At 49.2% G+C, this 19,665-nt stretch overlaps 2 protein-coding genes across 20 annotated transcripts in view; both read right to left on the bottom strand.

Annotated features, from left to right (window-relative positions):
• Positions 1 to 1,260: 1,260 nt before the first annotated feature.
• Positions 1,261 to 6,741, bottom strand: FEZF1 (FEZ family zinc finger 1). Its single transcript, XM_032687489.1, has 5 exons — positions 6,552 to 6,741; positions 3,366 to 4,432; positions 3,064 to 3,198; positions 2,609 to 2,741; positions 1,261 to 1,977 (listed from the first exon to the last, which is right to left on the bottom strand). The coding sequence occupies exons 2-5, from the start codon at positions 4,161 to 4,163 to the stop codon at positions 1,673 to 1,675; spliced, it is 1,371 nt and encodes a 456-aa protein (XP_032543380.1). The 5' UTR covers positions 4,164 to 4,432; positions 6,552 to 6,741; the 3' UTR covers positions 1,261 to 1,672.
• Positions 6,742 to 14,027: 7,286 nt separating this feature from the next.
• The window catches only part of CADPS2 (calcium dependent secretion activator 2), a 295,682-nt gene continuing 290,044 nt past the window's right edge, over positions 14,028 to 19,665 (bottom strand). For all 19 annotated transcript variants that reach the window (XM_032687469.1, XM_032687472.1, XM_032687479.1 and 16 more), the window contains 2 exons: positions 18,777 to 18,881; positions 14,028 to 14,983 (listed from right to left, as the gene is read on the bottom strand). In XM_032687469.1, coding sequence (XP_032543360.1) covers positions 14,813 to 14,983; positions 18,777 to 18,881 — 276 coding nt within the window. In that variant the 3' untranslated portion in view covers positions 14,028 to 14,812. The remainder of the gene's footprint in view (positions 14,984 to 18,776; positions 18,882 to 19,665) is intronic.

The following is a 19,665-nucleotide window of genomic DNA, read 5'->3' as shown; positions in this document are numbered from 1 at the left end:
CCTCCCTATCCCTCTGCTCCTGCCGCCTCAGTCCCCGGAGGAAAGCGGGGAGCGGGTCCCCGTTTCCCTGAGGTATCCGAAGGGGGGAACCGCTCCAGGGGGTGTCCCCAGGCCGCTGCGCCGCCAGCGCGCGTCAGAAGGATGCACTGAGGTGTGTCCCTCCCCCCAAAATTTCTAGACGCTTTTCCCCAGGGGCTGAGCACTGCCGAGGTGCCGCGGGCTCTGCCCGAGCTGTGGATGCGACCTGTTGCTTCGCTTTTTACACGCAGAGCCGCCCGCTCATAGGATTACCGCGGTAATCCGAGACGTGTGAAAGGACAGAGACGCGTTTCCCCTTTCAACCGCTTTCAAAGCCCCGCGATGAGCTCAGAGCCGCCGGCCCCAACCTGAGGGCCAGACCTGCTGGTTGCGGACATCCCCGAGGGCGCGGCCCGGGGGAGACAGGAGTGCCGCCTGCAAGGGGATACCCCTCTCCTGCGTGTAACGCGTTAGGTATGATTTTAACCATGGCGTCTCTCTCCTCGCCAAAAGCCAAAACTCAGGGAGGGCTCCGGGTGCTGCAAAACCTGGGGGAGACCAGGGATGCCCCGCGGCACCACATCACCTGTTCTTGCAGGGCTCACTCCGGGACGGATCCGCAGGTAGGTCCCAGCGCCCATGGGACACCCTGCGCTTCTCCCCGGACAGCGCCGCGCCGCCGTCCTCTGGCCCTACCCCGGAAGGAAGCACTGCCCGGCCCCCTGCCCGGGAAAGGACCCTGAGCATGAGGTGAGCTGCGGGCACAGCGCTGCGCCAGCAGCGGGAGGTGAGCGGGCCCGCCTCCCCTTCCCGGAGGGTAGCACCCGTCTCCCATGCCTGGCTCGGTTACCGCGGGAGCCGTATAATCCCAGACACCCCCTCCCGCTGCTCCTCAACCGCCCACCGACGGGCGGGCTTTGTTTTCAAGGCTCGGCTTGGCAGAGTCTGCTGAGCAGCTAATAACATAACAACTCGGCTTTGATCAATCCGAACTAATTACCCCTCTTAATTAAAGTCTTTAGCGGTTGTTTCAGTGTTTTGGCAAGGACGCGGGAGAGCTTTGCCGTGCGGCAGCGCCAACGCCGCGGTCCCCGCCCGCCCGGCCGCACCGCAGCCCCCGCCGCCGCAGTCACTCCTCGGCAAAGGTTTATTTCCACCAGGTCAACGAATTCTTTCTTTTTTTTTTTTTTTTTTCCCCTCCACTTGCAAGAATCAATCCGATATTCAAATCCGTACATAGAGAACAGTTCTGTCCATATAGATACTATATTCAGGGGGAAGAGGAAGAGGAGGAAACCAAGAAGGGATAACCAGCAGGCAGCAGAGGCAGGACAAGATCAACACAGTGGGGATATATATACATCGAAATAATTAAAGTGGTTCAGCGTTCCCCGCTCGGGTAATACAGATCCCAAATAAATACAGCAGAAATTGGCTTGGCGCTTTTTCTTTTTTTTTTTTTTTTTAAACCATCTCTCCACCTGAGATGCAACAACAACAACAAAAAATTGAGTCTTTAAAGAACAAACGAAAAAAATAAAAAAACCCCAACAATCAGTCCATAAACGTTAGTGGCGATATAGAGCATAATACACAAAACCGCTTAACAGGTGCATGCAAAGAGGCGGTGGGGGCTCGCACGGGCGGCCGCCCCTCAGGGCTGGAGCGGCGGCGGGCCCTGCAGCAGCGGCCCGGGCGGGGGCGGTGGGTCGGGCCCCCCCAGCTCGACGGGGGGCCGGGGCAGTCCCAGGGCGCTGTCGTGCAGCTTGCGGACGTGCTTCTTGAGGTCAAAGTTCCTGCAGAAGCCTTTGCCGCAGGTGGGGCAGGTGAAGGGCTTCTTGTCGTTGTGGGTGTGCATGTGGAAGGTCAGGTTGTACACCTGGTGGAAAGCCTTGTTGCAGATATTGCACTTGAACTGCTTCTCCCCGCTGTGAGTCAGCTTGTGGTTTTTGTAATTGCCTGGGAACGAGACAAGAAGGGCAAAGGGATCTGGGTTTGCGAGATCGACGCTGCAAAAAGGAGAAAAATATAAAAATCCCTAAACCCTGTCTTGTGATCAGAGCGCGGCTTTAGGCTTAAACGACCGCCGGTCTCTCAGCAAACGCCCACCTTCTCATCATCATCCCCGCGGCTGTTCCTCTGACAGACGACAAGGGAACGATCGAAAAAACCAAAATCACGACAGTTGCAGAAATAAAACGCCTGGATTTAGCCTTCCCAGCAACGCGGGGGGGGGGGGGGGGGGGGGAACTAGCTAAATTCTTGCATTTGGAGGCAAAAAAAAATCAGCGAACTTATTTGCCGAACCGCGCTGGAAGCTGCGTGTTGCGGTGCGGGGAGAAGGGGCTCTTCCCGCGGAATGACTGCCCCGCACTCCCCCCCGGAACGAGACCTCTGCCCCGCTCCGTGGGCTAGGCCAAAGGAGATATGTCGGGGCTAGCGATACTTAAAGTTAACCTAAATATCTAATAACAAATATTTAAAACAAAATTAACTCCCCACCAGCCTTCCTGTCGCGAATTGTCCCGACACTTGACCTCGACTGGGGAGAGGGAAGCGGGGCAAGAGAGAGGGCGCTGGAGACTGGTACCTTTCTGGTGAAATCCTTTGCCACAAAATTCACAGACAAATGGTTTGTAGCCGGCGTGTATTCGAGTGTGCGTGTTCAGCGTCGAGCTCCTGTTAAAGGCTTTGCCGCACTGGTTGCACTTGTGTGGTTTTTCCTGGAGAGAAACAAACACCAAGTCACTGCTTGTTGGCTGTTTTGCGAGGTCTGTCTTCTGGTTGCCGGGGTCTGTGTGCTGTTTTGCGTGGTTTATGAGCTGGTTTGTGGGGTATATATGTTAACTGACGGCTCGCAGCTGCCGGTGCGGGACACCCGGAGGTACCTACCGCGCTTGGGGCAAAGGAAATCCCCCCGCGGCTCTGGATCGGCCGCCCCACACCGCACGCCGCTGTCTCAGAGCAGTCGGACATCGCCGAGAAACCCGAAAAACGTGAGTGGAGGGTCTTGGGCAGAGAGGAAGGGACGGAGGGGGCGCTCACCTGGGTGTGGATGATCTTGTGCCGGCAAAGCGTGCTCGCCTGTCTAAAACCCTTCCCGCAAACTTTGCAAACAAAGGGTCTGGCTCCCGTGTGCACTGGCATATGGCGCGTTAAGTTATAATGTGCATTAAATACCTGTAAAGAGGAATCAGACAAAAATAATTAAATGAAATTACTATTAGAAGATGAGAGTGATGAGGGGAAGCCGTCGTTTAAAAATCAAGCAAGGGGACTGACAACCGGCGGACAGACGAACGGGGACAGGAGGCTGAGGAAAGGAAAGGGGCTGCGGCGCTACTTGCCTTTCCACAAACTTCACACGTGAAAACTTTGGGCTTGCTGTTGGGAGAGCCGCGGCTGATCTCAGAGGTTTTATAGGAGATTTTTTCTGAGAGGATCTGAGCACTTTCTTTCATGTAGTGTTGCAACTGAACCTGCGATAAGTCCTTGAAGGCCACCCCCGCCGGGTACTTGTCCACGGTCGGCAGCACCAGCTTGTTCCGCTCCGCCAGGTAAGCCTTGGACTGCGGGTGCAAGGGAGAGCTGAGGAAATAAGAAGCCACCGGGTGGATGTTGACACTGGAGGACGGGTGACAGGGGCTGTCGCCTCGGTTGAAATAGCACAGGGCTCCCATGGCGTGGAAGGAGGAGTGATTGACCACTCGGGGTCTTACCAGTTTGTACTGCTGCAAGGGCAGGGCATCGCGGGGGAAATCTCCTTTCAAGCTCAGGGCACAGTTCAAGAGATCGCCGCAGCTAAAGGAGGGTGAGGAAGAGGAGTCTAAGTGAGCCTTCCTGGGTTCCGCTCCGGCCACCGCCGCTTTGGGCAGGGTGTCGTACGCCACCGGGACAAATGGGATCATGCAGGGGATGGAAGAGTTGAGATGCAGCGGGTGCTTGGGGTCGCCTTTGGCCACGGAGCCATGGAGGAGCTGCGGGACGGGGATGGAGCGGGGCTCTGGAGTCCGCGCCATGATGCGCTCAATGGAGAAGGCGAGGGGCTTGGGCGTGCTGATCATGTTGCTCCTGGCAGACAGGCTTTCTCTGGCTGGAGGAGTCGCTAGGGTTTTGGTCGCCGTGTGGTGGCCACTATTGTCCATGGCTGAATTGCATTTGTTCGCCCGGTTTGTGCCGCTCTGGTAGACGCCTCTTTTTTTTTTTTTTCCCCCTCCTCTCCCCTCTCTCTCTCTTTCACTTTCTCTGCCCCTTTTCTTGTTACTGATCTGCGAGGAGGGAGACCAGCATCATCGCCGCCACCATCACCACAGTCTCCGCCGGCGGAACCAGCCTTCTCAGTCCAGTGGACTCACGCCAGCCCATCACAGTTTACTTTGGCGCACCAATGACTCGGGACAATCGCTACTTATTTCTATCAATAGAAAGTGTTGTGTCAATAACGCAGCCAAGATCTCGCCAATCGTTAACTTCCAAGAGGAGAAGGTAAACTAGATAATTGCTCAATTCGCTTCCAACAGTCAACAGGAAAAGTTTTCCCCCCCCCCAGCAAGCGGCTACTTTTCATTGGCGCCCGCGCCTCCCCCGCCCAGGGAAGGAGGTGGCTTTCCCTCCTCTCCGCTCTCCCCTCTGCCTCCCTCCCTCTCTCTTTTTATTATTATTATTTGCAATCTGCTTAACCAAGCTTTAGAGGCCAAGCAAATCCGAGATCAATTTTCTTGTTTGGCTTTAAGTGACATCATCTAAAATCATTGTCCAAGAACTAAATAGGGATGTGAAACCCAATTCAAGGGCAAGCACGAGGGTATTTGTCAAACGAGGTGCTGCAGAAGAAGCGGCTGGAGGGGAAGCTGTTTATTTCCTTGCTACTTTCCAGCCCGAGCTCTCTTTGTGCGCGCGTACGTGTGTGTGTCCGAGGGAGGGAGGGAGATGGCTGCTCTGCTCCTGAGACTGCTCCTGGTCTGCTCACTGCTTTAAAGAACAAGGTCAGATGGTGGTGAGCTTTTGGAAAACACGGTAGACAATTAAGCGGGGGACTTGCGGCAAGCAGACGGCCAGAGCAGCGCGAGGGGAGGCAGGCACCTCCCGGGCCAAATAGAACGAGTGCTTGAGAGCAAAAGGATGACTCAAAATCTGGGGCAGGGGAAAATAAGAAAAAAGAGGTAGGGAGTGCTTTTTAAATCTGAAGCACTATTTATATATTTTTACATACATATATATATGTAACCTGCATATAAACTAAGTTTAGTTTCTCTGTCCTTATATGATACATGCACAACACAAACACGGAAAACTCAGAGCTGGTATAGATACACGGAGGAAAATACAGGCTCCACACTGCTTATAGGTATATATGCACCTAAACAGATGCGATGCCCAAAAGCTTGACGGCCCTGTTCGGGGCGGGTAGCTCCAGCGGCTGTTCGTACTTACAGCGAAGCGGGGGTGGTCGGGGAGATGAGAGGGGCAGCAGTGGGTATGGGGCTTTCTATGTTCCCGCCCATCCCACCAGTCGACAATTCGGGCTCAGGACAAGATCCCGTTTTCCCTCCGGCCTGGGGTTCACTTGGCTACTCACTGAGAGGCTGCTACCGAAGTAACCCCAGGGAGAAGCCAAGGGTCCCTCTGTTCTTTCCACCTCCCGCAGAGAGCGGCTGGGCCGCTTCCCCCAGCGGAGGGACCCATGGGGGAGCCTTCCCTCCAGATGTCCAGCGCTGCCTTTCTCCGGGACCGAGTGGGAGAAGCTAATGGAGAGAAGCCTCCAGCGAGGCAAGGGAGGCGCGCCCCCGCTGCTCTGGTACCAGCCGAAGAACCCGAAAAAGGCTGTGTCTCCCCATCACCTCTCGGCCCAGGACAACCAACTTGAGGGAAAGTGAGAGCAGGGATGAAGGGCTGGGGGCCTGGGGAGGGAAGCAGGAATGGAGGAACGGAAGGAGGGATGAAGGGAGGCATCCTTGCCCTCGGCGGTTGGACCTGACCGACGCCGCCCCGGGCCACAGCGACTCCGTTTGAGGAGGGCAAGGCAGCGGCTGTTCCACGACGGTACCTCCGTGGCCGGGAGCTCCGTGTCAGCAACGGGGAGCTGCGGGGGACGGAGGAAGAGAACATCCTGCTGTCTCCGGGACGGACGTCGAACGATGGGCCGCGGCCTGTGCACCCCTCGCTGCAGAGGACGTGCCCCGCACGCCCTGCAACCTCCGTGTCCGCCCTGTCCCGCCGGTGCCCGGAGCGCAGGCGGGCAACAAGAGCCGGGGCTGGCCTCGGAACCTGCCGGGGAGGACACAGCCGTGCGGGCAAGAGTGGGACGACGAAGGAAGGGCGGAATCCGTGCTGGGCCCTTAGGGGTCTCCAGCCGTGATGCCCCGCTTCAGCCCTGCTCCCTGTTTCCCCCCGGTCTGGATGGGGGGCCGTTGACCGGGGCTGCGCCGCTCACCTCCCCCTCCCTCCCCCCAGTCCCCCACGGCACATGGGTCAGGGCGTTAAGACCGTAATTGCTGACCCTGATGGGGCTGCCGCACCCGCCTGCCTCTTACCTGCTGCTTCCCGCACTGGCACCACCAGCCCCGGCTCGGCCGGTGTCACCGACCTGGGGGAGAAGGAGGCAGCAGTGACCCGCGGGGGAGGGGGGAGGTGGGACGGGGGCCGGAGCCGTGTTCCCCTGCTTCTCCGGTGTGTCGGTGTCTCTCGCGTATTTTGTGTCCGCCAGAGGAGAGTTTCCTCCTTCAGAGCAATTTACATTTAATTCAATCTAGGCAAATTTCCTCTTGATTGGTGCTGAAGAAGGGAATTATTGTTGAGTGGGTTTTAGAGGCTTCAAATCCCATATACTTAATATGTTAACAGCTTGCTCTTAACTGGTCTTTTTGGGATTGACTTTTTGACACGTGTTTGAAAGTAAAATATGTAGTGTCATTTGAGCAGGGTAAATATCCCAAAGCAGCAATTACAGCCCTGCCATTGCAATTATCCTCCATACTGAGATACACTCTTGGAGAAACGGGAGCTTTATTATTCGTTAGTTCCCTTCGGATACGTCTCACTTTCTTTTTGTACTGTGCAGGAAAACTTATGTTAGTGCCTAATTATTCAATAGCGATCTAAAAGCAACGTTTTTAAAATTTTTTTTTTTGGGGGGAAAGTCATCCCGTTCCGTCTCAAGAGATGGAGCCTCGTTAATTCTGGAGTTACCCGCAGTATAGATAGAGTTATTAAAATCAGTGTCGATTTTTTTCAGTCCTGTCCTGAGCTTTGCCTTGCTCTCGGACCGCATCTTTTTAGCGATTTTGCATATCTGCTGAGCTGCAAATGTCCTGCAGTCGTGCTAGTGCAGGTTTGTTTTTGCTAGAGGCAGAAAGATTTACAGGCTCTGAAGGTAGCAATAAGAAACTTCTTGGCCAGTTTCTTTTGGCAGGTTCACGACGGGCCCGGGGCTCCCTCCAGTCTGGCGGCACTTATCGAGTCCCGGCAGAAGGGGCCGACGGGGGAAGGAGCGGGCCTGCCGGCCTCCCTGTGTTACGAACCGTCGGAGGAATTAAGGGCAAAAGTTTTGCCTCGAGTTGATTTCGTGCTCTGCCCGGGAAAGCTGCTGTTCTCTTTTTCCCCGTAATCAGCTTTGTGTTTCATTCGCTCCTAAGCTATGTTCTTGATATTGCTCACTTGCATTATTATCATAACGTATCTCTACATGCATTCAAAATCCGAGTCACTGGTGAATTCATCTCGTCGTCAGGATTACTCCAATCCGATCCCAGAAGCGATTAGAGGGAGGTAAAATACCGCCTAAAGCCTAATCTTTAATTTCTTCCCCCTTAATAAAATGAATAATTCCATTGCGTTTTTAAGTAAAAAATGAATTGAAAAGGATAATAACTCCGCTAACCTTCTGTTGCGTGTATTAATATTTTCCTGGGAGTGTTTTACCACAAGGCTCTTGCCCGAGCGGGCTGCTCCCTCTGCGCGCCCGAAGCCGGCTCTCCCCGGCCGGGGAAGGGCGTGGAGGGCAAGCGACCCGCCTGGCTCCGAGGCGTCTCCGGGCAACCCAAGTGTGCAGGTAACCCGGGAGGTTACAGAGCATCCTTCTGGCCGCGACACCAGCGGACCCGACAGCGCCTGGCCAGACCCTGATTACTGTTATTATTGTTCTAATAGTCGTCATTAATAGTGCCACCACCGGGATTCGCTGTTAAAGCTCGGGTTTCCTCTCGATACGCATCAGTCCGAGCCGTCCCCTTCCCAGCCGCCGAATTTGTGAAGAGGCGATTTATCCCGACACGGAACAGCAGCGCCGTCCTCCCTCAGCCCCGCCGCCGCCGTGCCCTGCCCGAGGATCCGTGTCCCCCGCCCGTCCGCCCGCAGACCCGCCGCGGCTCAGCACGCTGGCCCCGGCTTGTTACAATTCGGAATTAGCTCCCGGCTGCTGCGGGGCTGAAGGGCGTTTATTCCCACTCAGGGCTTGTTGTTTACTGTCTTTTGAAGGGAAGTCAAGACATAAACGGGGGAGTTAAAGCGAGGAGAAGCAGACCCCCGTGGGTCATCCGCCGTCACCGTTTATCAGCCCGCGCCGCCGTCTTTTTAGGTGGAATCTGCTGCTGCCGCTGCCCGCCCGACTGCTGCGGTGGGGTACATGGCTCTCAGGCCGACCTGGCCCGGCCCCGGCGAGGCGAGGCGAGGAGGGGGCGGCCGTAGAACTCGGGTGCACTTCCCAGCAGCCTCGAGCTCTGCTGCTTCGGGAGCGCAGGCAAAGGCGCTTGGGTTTTGCTGCGTTGTTTTAAGTTGTAACACTTCGACATTTTCTCAACTGACACTTTCTCCGGTAGAAAAAATTAATAATTTATGTGCGTGTGTGTGTGTATACCTTCAGAGACTATGTGTAGTCTTCCCATACAGTGAGGGTGTGTTGGTATCCTTCTATAGCAGTTCCACTACAAGCAAAAAAATACAGTACTGCTATTTTTAACCGAATCCATCCCAAACGAAAACCAGTTGACACTGACCCGCCCAACACAAGTGTTGCCGGAGGTGAAACAAAGTTTGGAAGTACAGTACATTTCGTACAGATTCCTCTAAATAGAAAAACAAACTGGTGCAAATTAAGCCTTTTCACGTATAAAGCCTTTAATCACATATAAACGAAATTACAAGTGACCCTCTAAAGCAGCGCTTCCGGCCCTCCCGTAATTCATGCGAGCGATTTGGCTAAGTGTGCCAGCTCCAAACGTGAACCGCAGCCATCACGTCTAATCTAATCAGTCCGCCTGTGAGGGGACCCAGCGGTGTCATCAGCTCCAAAGGGCCCTTGGTGGAAGTGGCTGGGAGAGGCCAGCGGCAGCTGGAGCCATGAATGACACTTTCTCATTTGTTCCTTTCCCAGTTCAACAAATGTTTAGCCCCGTTGCCACTAAATGAACGTCTCGCGCTCTTTGGCTGGGGGAAGCTATTTATTTTTAAGATTCCTGAATAGGATCAGGAGCAATTAACTTATTTTTTGTTTCCGTTTTTCTGTCAGTGTATTGGGAGGTAACTTGGAGCAAAGCAAAGAGCGGGTCGCTGTGTGGGCCGGGCTCGCCATGGCGACGGGGAGAAGGTGTCTGCCGGACCTCTCTCGCTTCTGGTGGGGCCCGTTTCGATTCGCCGCTGCTGAGAGGGAGGGAGAAGCCAAGTGAAAAATGTGAAAATAAGAACAAAAGCAGGAGCCGTGCTCCGTCTCGGCCGCTCCTGGAAGATCCCGGAGAGGGCTCCCCGTCACCCCGCCTGCTCGCCCGGTGCCCCTACCCGGGCACGGACACAAGGGAGAACTGAGCATCACTCGGAACGGGGCAGGGGGAGGGGCGACACGACAGTACTCCTCCTAAGGCCGTAAAAGTAAACTTTATGTGTGTGTGTGATTGTTCCTTTTTGTTTGTTTAGCTGCCTCTTTTTTTTTCTTTTTTTTTTCCCTCCCCAGTCGCTCTTAAGACAAAACGCGCCCGTGCCGGTGGGAGGCCGGCCATGATGTTTCCGTGGGTCCCAAGGGCGTCGAGGGTTCCGTCCGTTTCGCACAGAACGAACCCGGCTCCCTCTCGGCTTCCCTACTGCCCTGCTGCTGCCATGCGGCTCCCGCCGTCTGTTCCGCGCTCTTTTGCTGACAGCCGAACGTCTGATTCAAAACACAGGTAGGTGCAAAACGGGCACTCTCTGTGCAGGAACCCGCCTCGCAGCCTTACAACCACTCCCCGAACCCCCGAGCTCATCGCCGTGTCCCTCGTGGAGCCTCACTTGCTGCCCACTCAGAAAGTTGACACTGGTGCCCCGGCTGCCCTCTGCGGCGGGACTCTGGTGTGTTCCAGGAGGAGCTCTGGCCCCTCAAGCCCGGAAACACCACACTCGAGATCCCCTCGGGAGGAGTTGTGTGAGTGTCATGTCCACAGGGGACAGGAGGGAGGGAGGAGAGAGGAGGGAAACCGCTCCGCTCCGCTGGGAACCCTCTCGATGAGCACCCGGTGCCCCGAGAGCCTCTCGGTCTAGCGGTCCCTCCCAAGCTGCGCCGGCTCCTGCACAGGGGGGCTTCCTGTCCTCCGCTCCGGTCGGGTTTACAGCGCGGGGCCGCTCTAGGACCGCCAGTATCAGCGGCGGGACCCACCGGGGCGGGCTTGGTCGGCTGGGGCGAGCAGCGCAGCAGGGGAGCTGCGGTGCCTGGACAGAGGTTTTTTGCTCGGCTGGAGGTGGGAGGCTCAGTGCCCTGAAGTCGCTCTTGTCGCCGCGGAGATTCCCACAGCCGCTGCCTTGGCTTACCCCTTGTCCAGGGTAAGCGATAGGCGAGGGGGCGAGCTCTTGGCCCCGGGAACCCCCTGCCCAGTGGCAGGAGAGCTGTGAGGGTCAGCGCCGCTTTCTTGCCCCGGCCCCGAGCACCGCTCGCAGCGCGGGGCGCGCACTCGGCCATGGCTTCTGCTGGTTCGGCTTCTACAGACCCTTTTATACCATTAAGGCGCGGGGTGAGGGGTGGGGGGGAATTAAACGAGACCCCTCCTGCCCCCTTGCTGAAGGCTTTCTGCACTCCGTGCCCGCTTAGGAGGCGGCGGCGGGGGCAGTGTCCCCGTGGAGGCTCCCGCAGACCCAGGACAGCGTGGCGGGTGCGCCGCTGGCTGCCTCGCACGGAGGCGATGTGGCCGCTCGGTACGGGCACACACCTCCGGAGCGTGCTGAGGGTTTAAACACCCCAGTTAAGATGTAAAGGTGGCCCCTGCGCCCGCCCTCGCGGGGCTTTGCCGCGGCTGCTGACAGCGGCGGTGTCCAGCGGTGGAATGGTCACGCAGGTACCTACCGGACTTCTCAAGCTTGGTATTGGTTCACGGTTTCACAAACCTAGTTACTAAGAAAATACTTGAATTTAGAAGAAATGAAAGGACCTTTGAAGCACTGTCGTTTCTGCACCTGCCTTCCATTGATGTCTGCTGTGCTGTCTCTCTTGCAATACCTTATACATACTTTGTGTCTGAGGTAATTTCTCTGAAATCCCAAACATCTTGTAACTTCTTTATCATGGTTACATCATCTTTGGCCTTTGGTTTGTGTTTGGTTTTTTTTTGTTCTTGTTGTTTTGTTTGTTTTACTATTTACTTACTCAAATCATCTTTGTTTTGGTTTGGTGGGGTTTTTTTTACTATTTCCTTGCTCATTTCCATCTTACTGACAAATGTGTCTTGCAAGTACTGCACGCAGACAAAATCATATAGCAAAGTGCTCGACATATGGGGTTTACATGCATCATGCTTCATGAAATTTGATTAACTCAGACATACTTCAAGCCACAAAACCTCATGGTCTTATTGTTTGGGTGGTTTTTTTCTTTTTTTTTTTTTTTTTAATTATGTCAGGGTGTAGACAGAGTTGACTGCTTCCTAAGATATAGGGTGCTGGGGGGATTCCCCAGGCTGTCTGTACAGGGTCCCACCAGCCAGGGCCAGTCCCACCACACCCAGCCAGTGAGTGGGGCAGGGGGAGAGGTGGTGGAAACCCAGATCACTGACACGTTTGTGATGGTCATAGAGGTCTGAAGTCAACCCCTGAGACAGGATCTGGACAAACTGGGCACATAAACAAGCACATGTAGGGCTGCAGCTGAGTGAGAAATCATTGCTCCTCTTCCGTTGCTGATGAAGAGACTTCAGCCCTGGATGAAGCTGAGGCAGAGTCCCTGGACAAAGGCTGTTGGTGGGGTCCTCAGGTGACACCTGTTAAAGACCACGATGGCCTACGAGTACTTTTGAGGCCTTAACAGCTGAAATTACTATAACCTGTTCTGTAATTGTCCAAATTGATAGGAAAAGTTGTTTGCCTTACCAGGAAACCCTTCTTGGCACAAGGAGGTCCCTCTTGGGACAGAGGAAAAGCCCAAAGGGAAGGTGAGTACAAATCACTGTTTCCCACAGGGCTTTTGGCTAGCAGGGCAGGGCAGAGGTGTTAATGCAAGATTGGTCTCTGCTGAAGGAGAGACAGACCCATCACTTACCTCATGGTCTGTGCTGGTGACAGCCACTTATGTCCCTAGTGTTTCTAGTTCCTGCTCCAGGCCCCTACACTGTTTGTGGCTTGCTAAGGACAGTGTCCAGTTTTCGTATCACTTCCTACTCTCCTGTTACCTCAGAACCTAAAAATCTCCTAATCCTTCTAGTGAGAGCTCAACATGGATATGGCATGGCCCTGCACTAGGAGGCCTTGGCAAGCACTGCAGGGCCACTGCAGTGACACCTGCCTTCACCTATTTACAACTGACTTCTCCACAGGCACCTCCACAGGGTCACAGCAATGTAAAGATGGTTGGGAGAGCGCAAGCAGGGAGACTTTTGCAGAGACGAAGCTCTGTGCCTGACTGACACTCTGGCCCTTCAAGTCCCACCTGGCCCTTCAAGCACTGTCAACTTCCATGCACTAGCACCACAAGGACAAGCGATAGGAAAGGGATATGTAATTCCTCTACAGCTATCAAAACCTAAATGAGCAAACCCATCTGGTAATAGTGGAAAATACTGCTGCTCCCTCCAGCCCAGCAGAGATGGTAACGTGAATGGGAAGTGAATGAAGGAGAATGCACTGTGTTCCCCCTGCCTGTCTCTCTGGCTACTCTGCCCTACAGCAGTTAACTCCTGCCCTGCTGCTCCCCAAAACACACATTGCACTGCAGCTGCAGCTGTCCTGGGGCAGGGGTGCCTGCACTCCTGCCCTCCCAGCCTCCTGGGGCCCTCTGGGCAAGGACTCAGTTGGGGCACAAAGAGCTGAGCAGAATGGTCTTCCTCACCAGCTCCCAGTTCTTCCTTCTGCTGAATTCACCTCAGCTCATGCACAGATGAGAAGGCTGGTTTGCCACAGGAAAAAAAATGCTACCTGCAGTTTCTCTGTAGACATGTAAGAGAAGTGTAACTTGCCCTTCCATGTCTGCTTGTCCAAGCTTCCAAGTGTGCTGAAAGTCACTTTCCCTGCAGCTCTCATCCTCAGTTCCTGCATCCCTGCATACTTGCAACAGACCCCTGAAGTCTTACAGATTGTTCTTGCAGGGAAGCCTCATGTTAGCCTCATAAACCCTCAACATGCCCTCAGTGAAGCCCTTCAGGTATAACGCTATGGCTCAACAAGGACCTGAGAAACATTCAGTACTTTGGGTGTCATCTGTGTTCTTTCTGATTCTGTGTACACAAATTGGGGAATTACTCATGCTCCCACAAAAAGAAGAAGGAGGAAAAAAAAAGCCTGCTGTAGTTTTCATAAGCTGTGTGAGTTTTGACTGATGAAAATTTGAATTCTTTCCAGCTCAAACTGAGGGCATCAAAAAACAGGCAATGGGTCCTGCGTTCATCTGCTGGTGAGGTGTTTTTGTTTGCTTTTTTCCTTTATCAAGGTATTGTGTCCTTCTGTATTTACTTGTTATATATATCTGCTCTATAAATGAAACATTTGCTGTAAATCACAAAATAAACTAAATAGAATAATCTTTCAAAAAACTTGTTCTCATGAGGAATCATACAATGGTTCAAATGGTTTGAAATATTGAAAACATCTTTTAATTGTTGAATTCTATACAAACTTGGGTAGATACAGAAATGGTCACGACAAAATGTGTTCTTATTGCCTGAAAATTTTCACAGAAATACAAACATTGATAGCAAGCTTACTGACATCCAACAGGATGAGATATCTTTAAACTTGCAAATTGAATAGACACAATACTCCTAAGCAGTTTGGATGTGTTTGACTGCCCTTGAAGTCCTACTACTTATATACCAACCTCAATATACAAAGAAACAAGATTAAAATTTTTAATGCACATCACATAATAATGTAAAATTAAGCACAAAATAAAGCTAACAAAGTAATTCTGAAAATACAATATTTTTTTTCACCTAGGGCATTGACTTATTCCAAGGAAGATTTCCTGTAGAGTTGTGTTTTAAGTGAGACACACATTTTGTTTCTGCACAGGATGTCAATATAAGATGGAGATACAAGAACGAATGGTAACAAACAAAAGTGGAAGAAACATAATCACAAGTGGAACTCAAAGTCCATGCCAGTATTCTTGCAGCCCTAAGCAAAGCTATACATAAAAATATTCTACAACCATTATTATCAAAAAGTCCTTGGCACTTTTCCTCTGATAATCTTACTTTCTTTTTTAGTGGAGCAAATTACATTTCTGCACTGATATCATAAGGCAAAACTATAAATGCAACTACAAGGACAAGCTACCAAAAAAACCCCGAGCCAAAGATAAACCCCACCCTCAGACCATCACCCCCAACTCCAAATGCTTTGTGAGATAATATCATCCTTCCTCCTCATCACTGTCTTTCATAGTAATGCCCTGAAGTCCTCCTGCATCCGTGACTGAGACTGTGGCTTCCTCTACAGTCAGACGGCTGTGAATGGTATCATAGGTTTTACTGTTCAGCGTTCCTTCCATCACGCCTTGTAACCTGAAGTCTCGGTAGGATTTCTGTGGCAAAAATAAAACATCCTGAATTGGACTTCAGCGAGTTTGAGCAGTTTTTTACTGTATATTGGCCATTTCTAGCATGCCAGTGGCACAGCTTCATTCCTTCTGCAGTTAGGGACCTATCATCTTGGTAAAGATTTTGCAGTCTTAGTTTTTGGGTTGCATGAGGTTTCTATAAACCCGAGAGATTCTAATTTGATGGTCATTCCTTTAAGAGATTGTGTTGTGTGCTACAGCATACTATAACTGCTGTTTTCTCAGTAACTTCCATTTGTCTCATTTATTCAGTAAGAAACCAGCAAAGAATTCTTCTAAATACATATTGAAATGTGAATTTGGCTACAGGTAGTTCTGTCATTTCACAGAAAGCATAAATGCCTGACTTTTTCTCCACAATGTAATTTTTACTTATCTTTCCATTTGTATGCCAAATGTGGAAAATCAAAGTTTGGATTATGATCTACATTTTAAAATGTCAGTGTTTCTCAGCTGACTACTTTATTCAGTTACTTTAGATTCTAAGTTTCCTCTAAATTTTGACTCACATCTACTTTTTTTTTTCCACTTGAGATGGTTTTGTTTCCCTGGTATCTATCCTTCCTATGAACCAGCAGATATGACTTTCTTCTTTGACTTTCTATCATGTAAGAATTCTGAGTGAACTTGTTTAATTCATCAATGCTATGTTCACGTAAGCATACGGAAAATCACCTACCTTCTTTATTTTTAAGTTGTAACCCATCTGAAATAATCTTTTCTGATGTTACCCTAAAAAGCTTAAGAAGGACAAGTTGATCTAGCTAGTTTCTTATTTTGTGTACACTATCACTACAAATTCCAAATGTTTATGACAGAATATGGGGAAAAGAAAATGGAAGATAATTGAGGGCTATCAGGCCCATTCCTTTGCCTGAGGAGGAGACCATCCACAACCCTTAGAGAAAGAAAAGAGTTGATCTTGTTTCACTCAATACTTCAAAGAACTGCAAAAGACACCTCTTAAAATGGGTAACATTCATCTGGGAGATTTTTTTCTGCCACTATCTACGATGATTATTTAAACCTTGTTGGAATCACTGCAACTGAGATTTATTTGGCTTTCACAGGTCAATATCAGAGTCAACGGACACAGCTTATGTTTTGCTCACACACTCCTGCCCATACCCCATCTGGTCTTTTTCAAGTGTCACCACTGCATTCCCTTTTTATAACACTGTGCATTCAATTTGCTTCTATGCTGTTAACAGGTCCTGCAGCAATTTCTTTCAGTTTTACCTTGTATTCTTCCCATTCTAAGACCAGCACTCTGGGGTTCAGACATTGCTCTTCTCTTGACACAGTTTTGCAGGATAATAATGTTCACTTCCAAGCTTAATTTTTCATTTCTCCCTAACTTTCTTGGTCCTTGACCCTTCTTTAGTCATATCCCTCTGTACGTGTCTCGGACATTTAACAAAGCCTTAATGCCATCATAAGATTTTAAAGAGAATAAAGGGAACAACACATCTTCTTCTAGTCTTTCTTAATAATGCCACTACCTTTGTTGCAGCCAAACACTAAAGAAATGTGTTTCTCTTACTCATCCTATGTCCCTTAAAAACGACCTCCTACTTTTTTTTCCTTTTTTTTTTTTTTTTTCTTCAAGAGATGACTGGGGCAATACAGCCTTCCAGTATTTTTTTGTTGTTGTTGTTTTTTTGGTTTTGGTTTTGTTTGTTTGGTTGGTTGTTTTTTATTTTTATTTTTTTTTCCCCAAAAGCAAACAGAAAAGTGCCCTTATGCACACAAGAGTTTGGAGGAACTGTGCCTCCCCACATGTCTCTCTCCAGATGGGCTGCAGCAGGGAAGGTTTCTTATGATACTCTACTTAAACCATTGTTTCTTAGCAGGCTCCTGTCTGCTGAGTTCCTGTTTTACTGGTTCTGTCTTCTCCACCCACTAAAACCCAGGTGCACAAAATTTTTTGTTTTCCAGAACAAATAAAAATGACCTCAACTTCTTCAGTCTCTGGTATCCAAAGAAGGTGCCCTGGAATAACACACTTGAAATTTACATGCAGAGCATATGGACACAGAAAGGTCACTGCCATAAGCAGAGTGTTACCACCTCCAGTGGAGGCTTTCTGCTTTTGAACAAGGATAACCAGTGTGCCACATGGCACAGGGAAGGTGGGCTGGCAGTGCTGCTCATTCACCTGAACTTCAGTTTTGAAAGATCTTCTTTTCATCTCCCTGCTGATATTTCACTGGTCTAATTTAGCCTGCCCATTCTTAGATCTCACTGGGCACAGGTTTTAGATCCTCTAACACCTATATTTTTCTCCAAGAGATGATAACTACCTTGGAGAGGGACTTTTTACAAGGGCATGTAGTGATAGGACAGGGGGGAATGGATTCAAACTGAAAGAGAACAGGTTAGGATTAGATGTTAGGAAGAAATCCTTCCCTGTGAGGGTGGTGAGGCACTGGAACAGGTTGCTCAGAGAAGTTGTGGATGCCTCATCCCTGGAAGTGTTCAAGGCCAGCTGGATGGAGCTCCAAGCAGCCTGGTCTAGTGGAAGGTGTCCCTGTCCATGGCAGGAGGGTTGGAACTAGATTATTTTTAAGGTTCCTTCCAACCCAAATTATTCTATGATTCACTTGAGAATATTGTTAAACTTTTCATAAGAGTTATTAATTTCAACAAGCAATAGCAAACTGCTTTTGCCATTTGGGCACATAATATAGTGAAGAGCTAAATCCTGTTGACAGAGAAATCGGTTAAGGTCAAAAATAGCTAAGGTCAGCTTGGGTGGTTCAGGGAGCTATGATGCTATCATTATTAAGACTGTTTTCTTGCATTTCTCTCTGTTCTGCTCCTTTTTGCTAGTGAATCCTGAAAGTTGCAGTTGCAATTCTGGTGTATATGAGTAAAAATGCTTCTGAATTTATAGTCTTGCATGAATTTCATGAGAAAATATTTTGAAACAATCAAGGTCACCACTGACAACAGGTGCTTCTTATTCCACATTTATACAGATAACAAGAATGTCCAAAGCTAAACAATACAGAATTAAAAGGAAAAAAATCTGAAATGGTTTTCTGTTTCTTGCCTAAAGGTATTGACTAAGATCTGAAAAGGAGTTAGGAGGAAACTTTCTTTTATGGTAGGTTAACCCATAATTGCCCTATTGCAAGGAATATTACACTTTGCTTGGAAGGATTTGACATTGGTCACTGTAAATGACTGAGGACTGAACTGGAGGGATTGGTATTTCTATTGATGCTGAGTACTGATTCCTGAGTACAAAAAATTAGAAAATATTATCTAATAGATGGAATACATTGAATGTTTTCAATTAAACCTATTAATCAGATGCACATAAAAAAGAAAATAGTTTGTTTTTTAGGAAAAGGGGGAAAACAGAGAAAGAACACTATTGGAATTACTAAGGTAAAACAAAAAAATATCAGTAACAAGACAAACAATAATTTAGTAAGAATAATCATACAGCATTGCTGTGTAGCTAGAAGTAACCTGTTAAAATTCCTTGGAACAATCTTAATTGTCCCTGAGTCCAGAATGGACAACAAATACTCGTGCACACATAACTAACATCAGGGAGTTTAATAAGTTATTTTTCTTCTGGAATTTGCTACAACTGCGGGAAAAAAAATCCCAATTTAAAACTACATAAGTTCACAACTTTATTCCACATTTTCTAACTTTTAGATTGACCTATACTTATTCATGTTATTACTTTATTACTTTTCTCTCTTTACTATGCAGCCTAATGCAAACACATTTTATTTACCTTCACTATCTTGATGAGAGTCTTCAGCTGGTAGATGTGAAGCTGAAGGTCTAATCTGTCAGCCAACCACAAGGATATGACTTTCATGGAGTTGCTATACCATTGCTGAAAGGAAGGATAAAAAAACCAATAACAACAAACACCACAAAATAACCCTGCAGTATTCATTTAACAGATTTGGTAATGAGAGGTAATGAAACACTTTGAAATGATCACAGATCAGCACTTGAAGTCAACAATGATATAATTTCCTGTTATGAGAATCGCATGGGTCAGTAGAAAATCAAATAACTTGACCTAGACTGTTCTTTACATGAATTAGCACCTGCCATTTTATCTTTCAGTTACAACATGTTCAAGCAAAATAGCATTATGCACTTTGTTATCTGTCAGTGAGAATGGATATTAAAGATACAATTACATGAGAGAATTGACAGCTAAAACAGCAAGGATAAAAACAGGTAGGGTATCTTGAGAGAGAATTTACAATAACTAGATTTTTCAATCCAAACAGGAAAACATCATCAGAGAATGTAGAATTTGTCTTGCCTTTTTTTTTTTTTTCTTTTAATTCACTTCATTATTAAATAAAAAAATCAGAATCCCTGGAAACTGTTTCTAAGTAAGATCAAAATACCACTCCACCCCTCCCAAAATAACCATGTTAAGGTTTTGTTTTACATTAACTATTAATTATAATTACAGTCTACCTTATTTCCTTTTTATGTCTAAGGCAGGGGTATGTTTTCACTCATCACTTCACAAATGGATGGGTTAAGAATAAGCTCTCTGCTGTTGGTGTCTATGTTACTGTAAAAAATGCTCAGTTCCAAATAGCTACTATAATAGTTCTTTCACATTAACTGGATTAAAAGAGATTTTACTAAAT

The sequence above is a fragment of the Chiroxiphia lanceolata genome, chromosome 5, assembly GCF_009829145.1.
Source record: "Chiroxiphia lanceolata isolate bChiLan1 chromosome 5, bChiLan1.pri, whole genome shotgun sequence".
Lineage (NCBI taxonomy): Eukaryota > Metazoa > Chordata > Aves > Passeriformes > Pipridae > Chiroxiphia > Chiroxiphia lanceolata.
Note: the sequence above shows the minus strand (reverse complement) of the source record. Positions and strands in the feature narration are given on the sequence as shown.

What these genes read in the sequence shown, in the direction of transcription:
- FEZF1 (XM_032687489.1), bottom strand. Translation starts at nt 4,163, where the DNA reads ATGGACAATAGTGGCCACCACACGGCGACCAAAACCCTAGCGACTCCT. An exon ending in CGTGTGAAGTTTGTGGAAAG is followed by an intron (nt 3,199 to 3,365) that starts GCAAGTAGCGCC and finishes TCCTCTTTACAG; the next exon opens with GTATTTAATGCACATTATAA. An exon ending in ACAAGATCATCCACACCCAG is followed by an intron (nt 2,742 to 3,063) that starts GTGAGCGCCCCC and finishes GTTTCTCTCCAG; the next exon opens with GAAAAACCACACAAGTGCAA.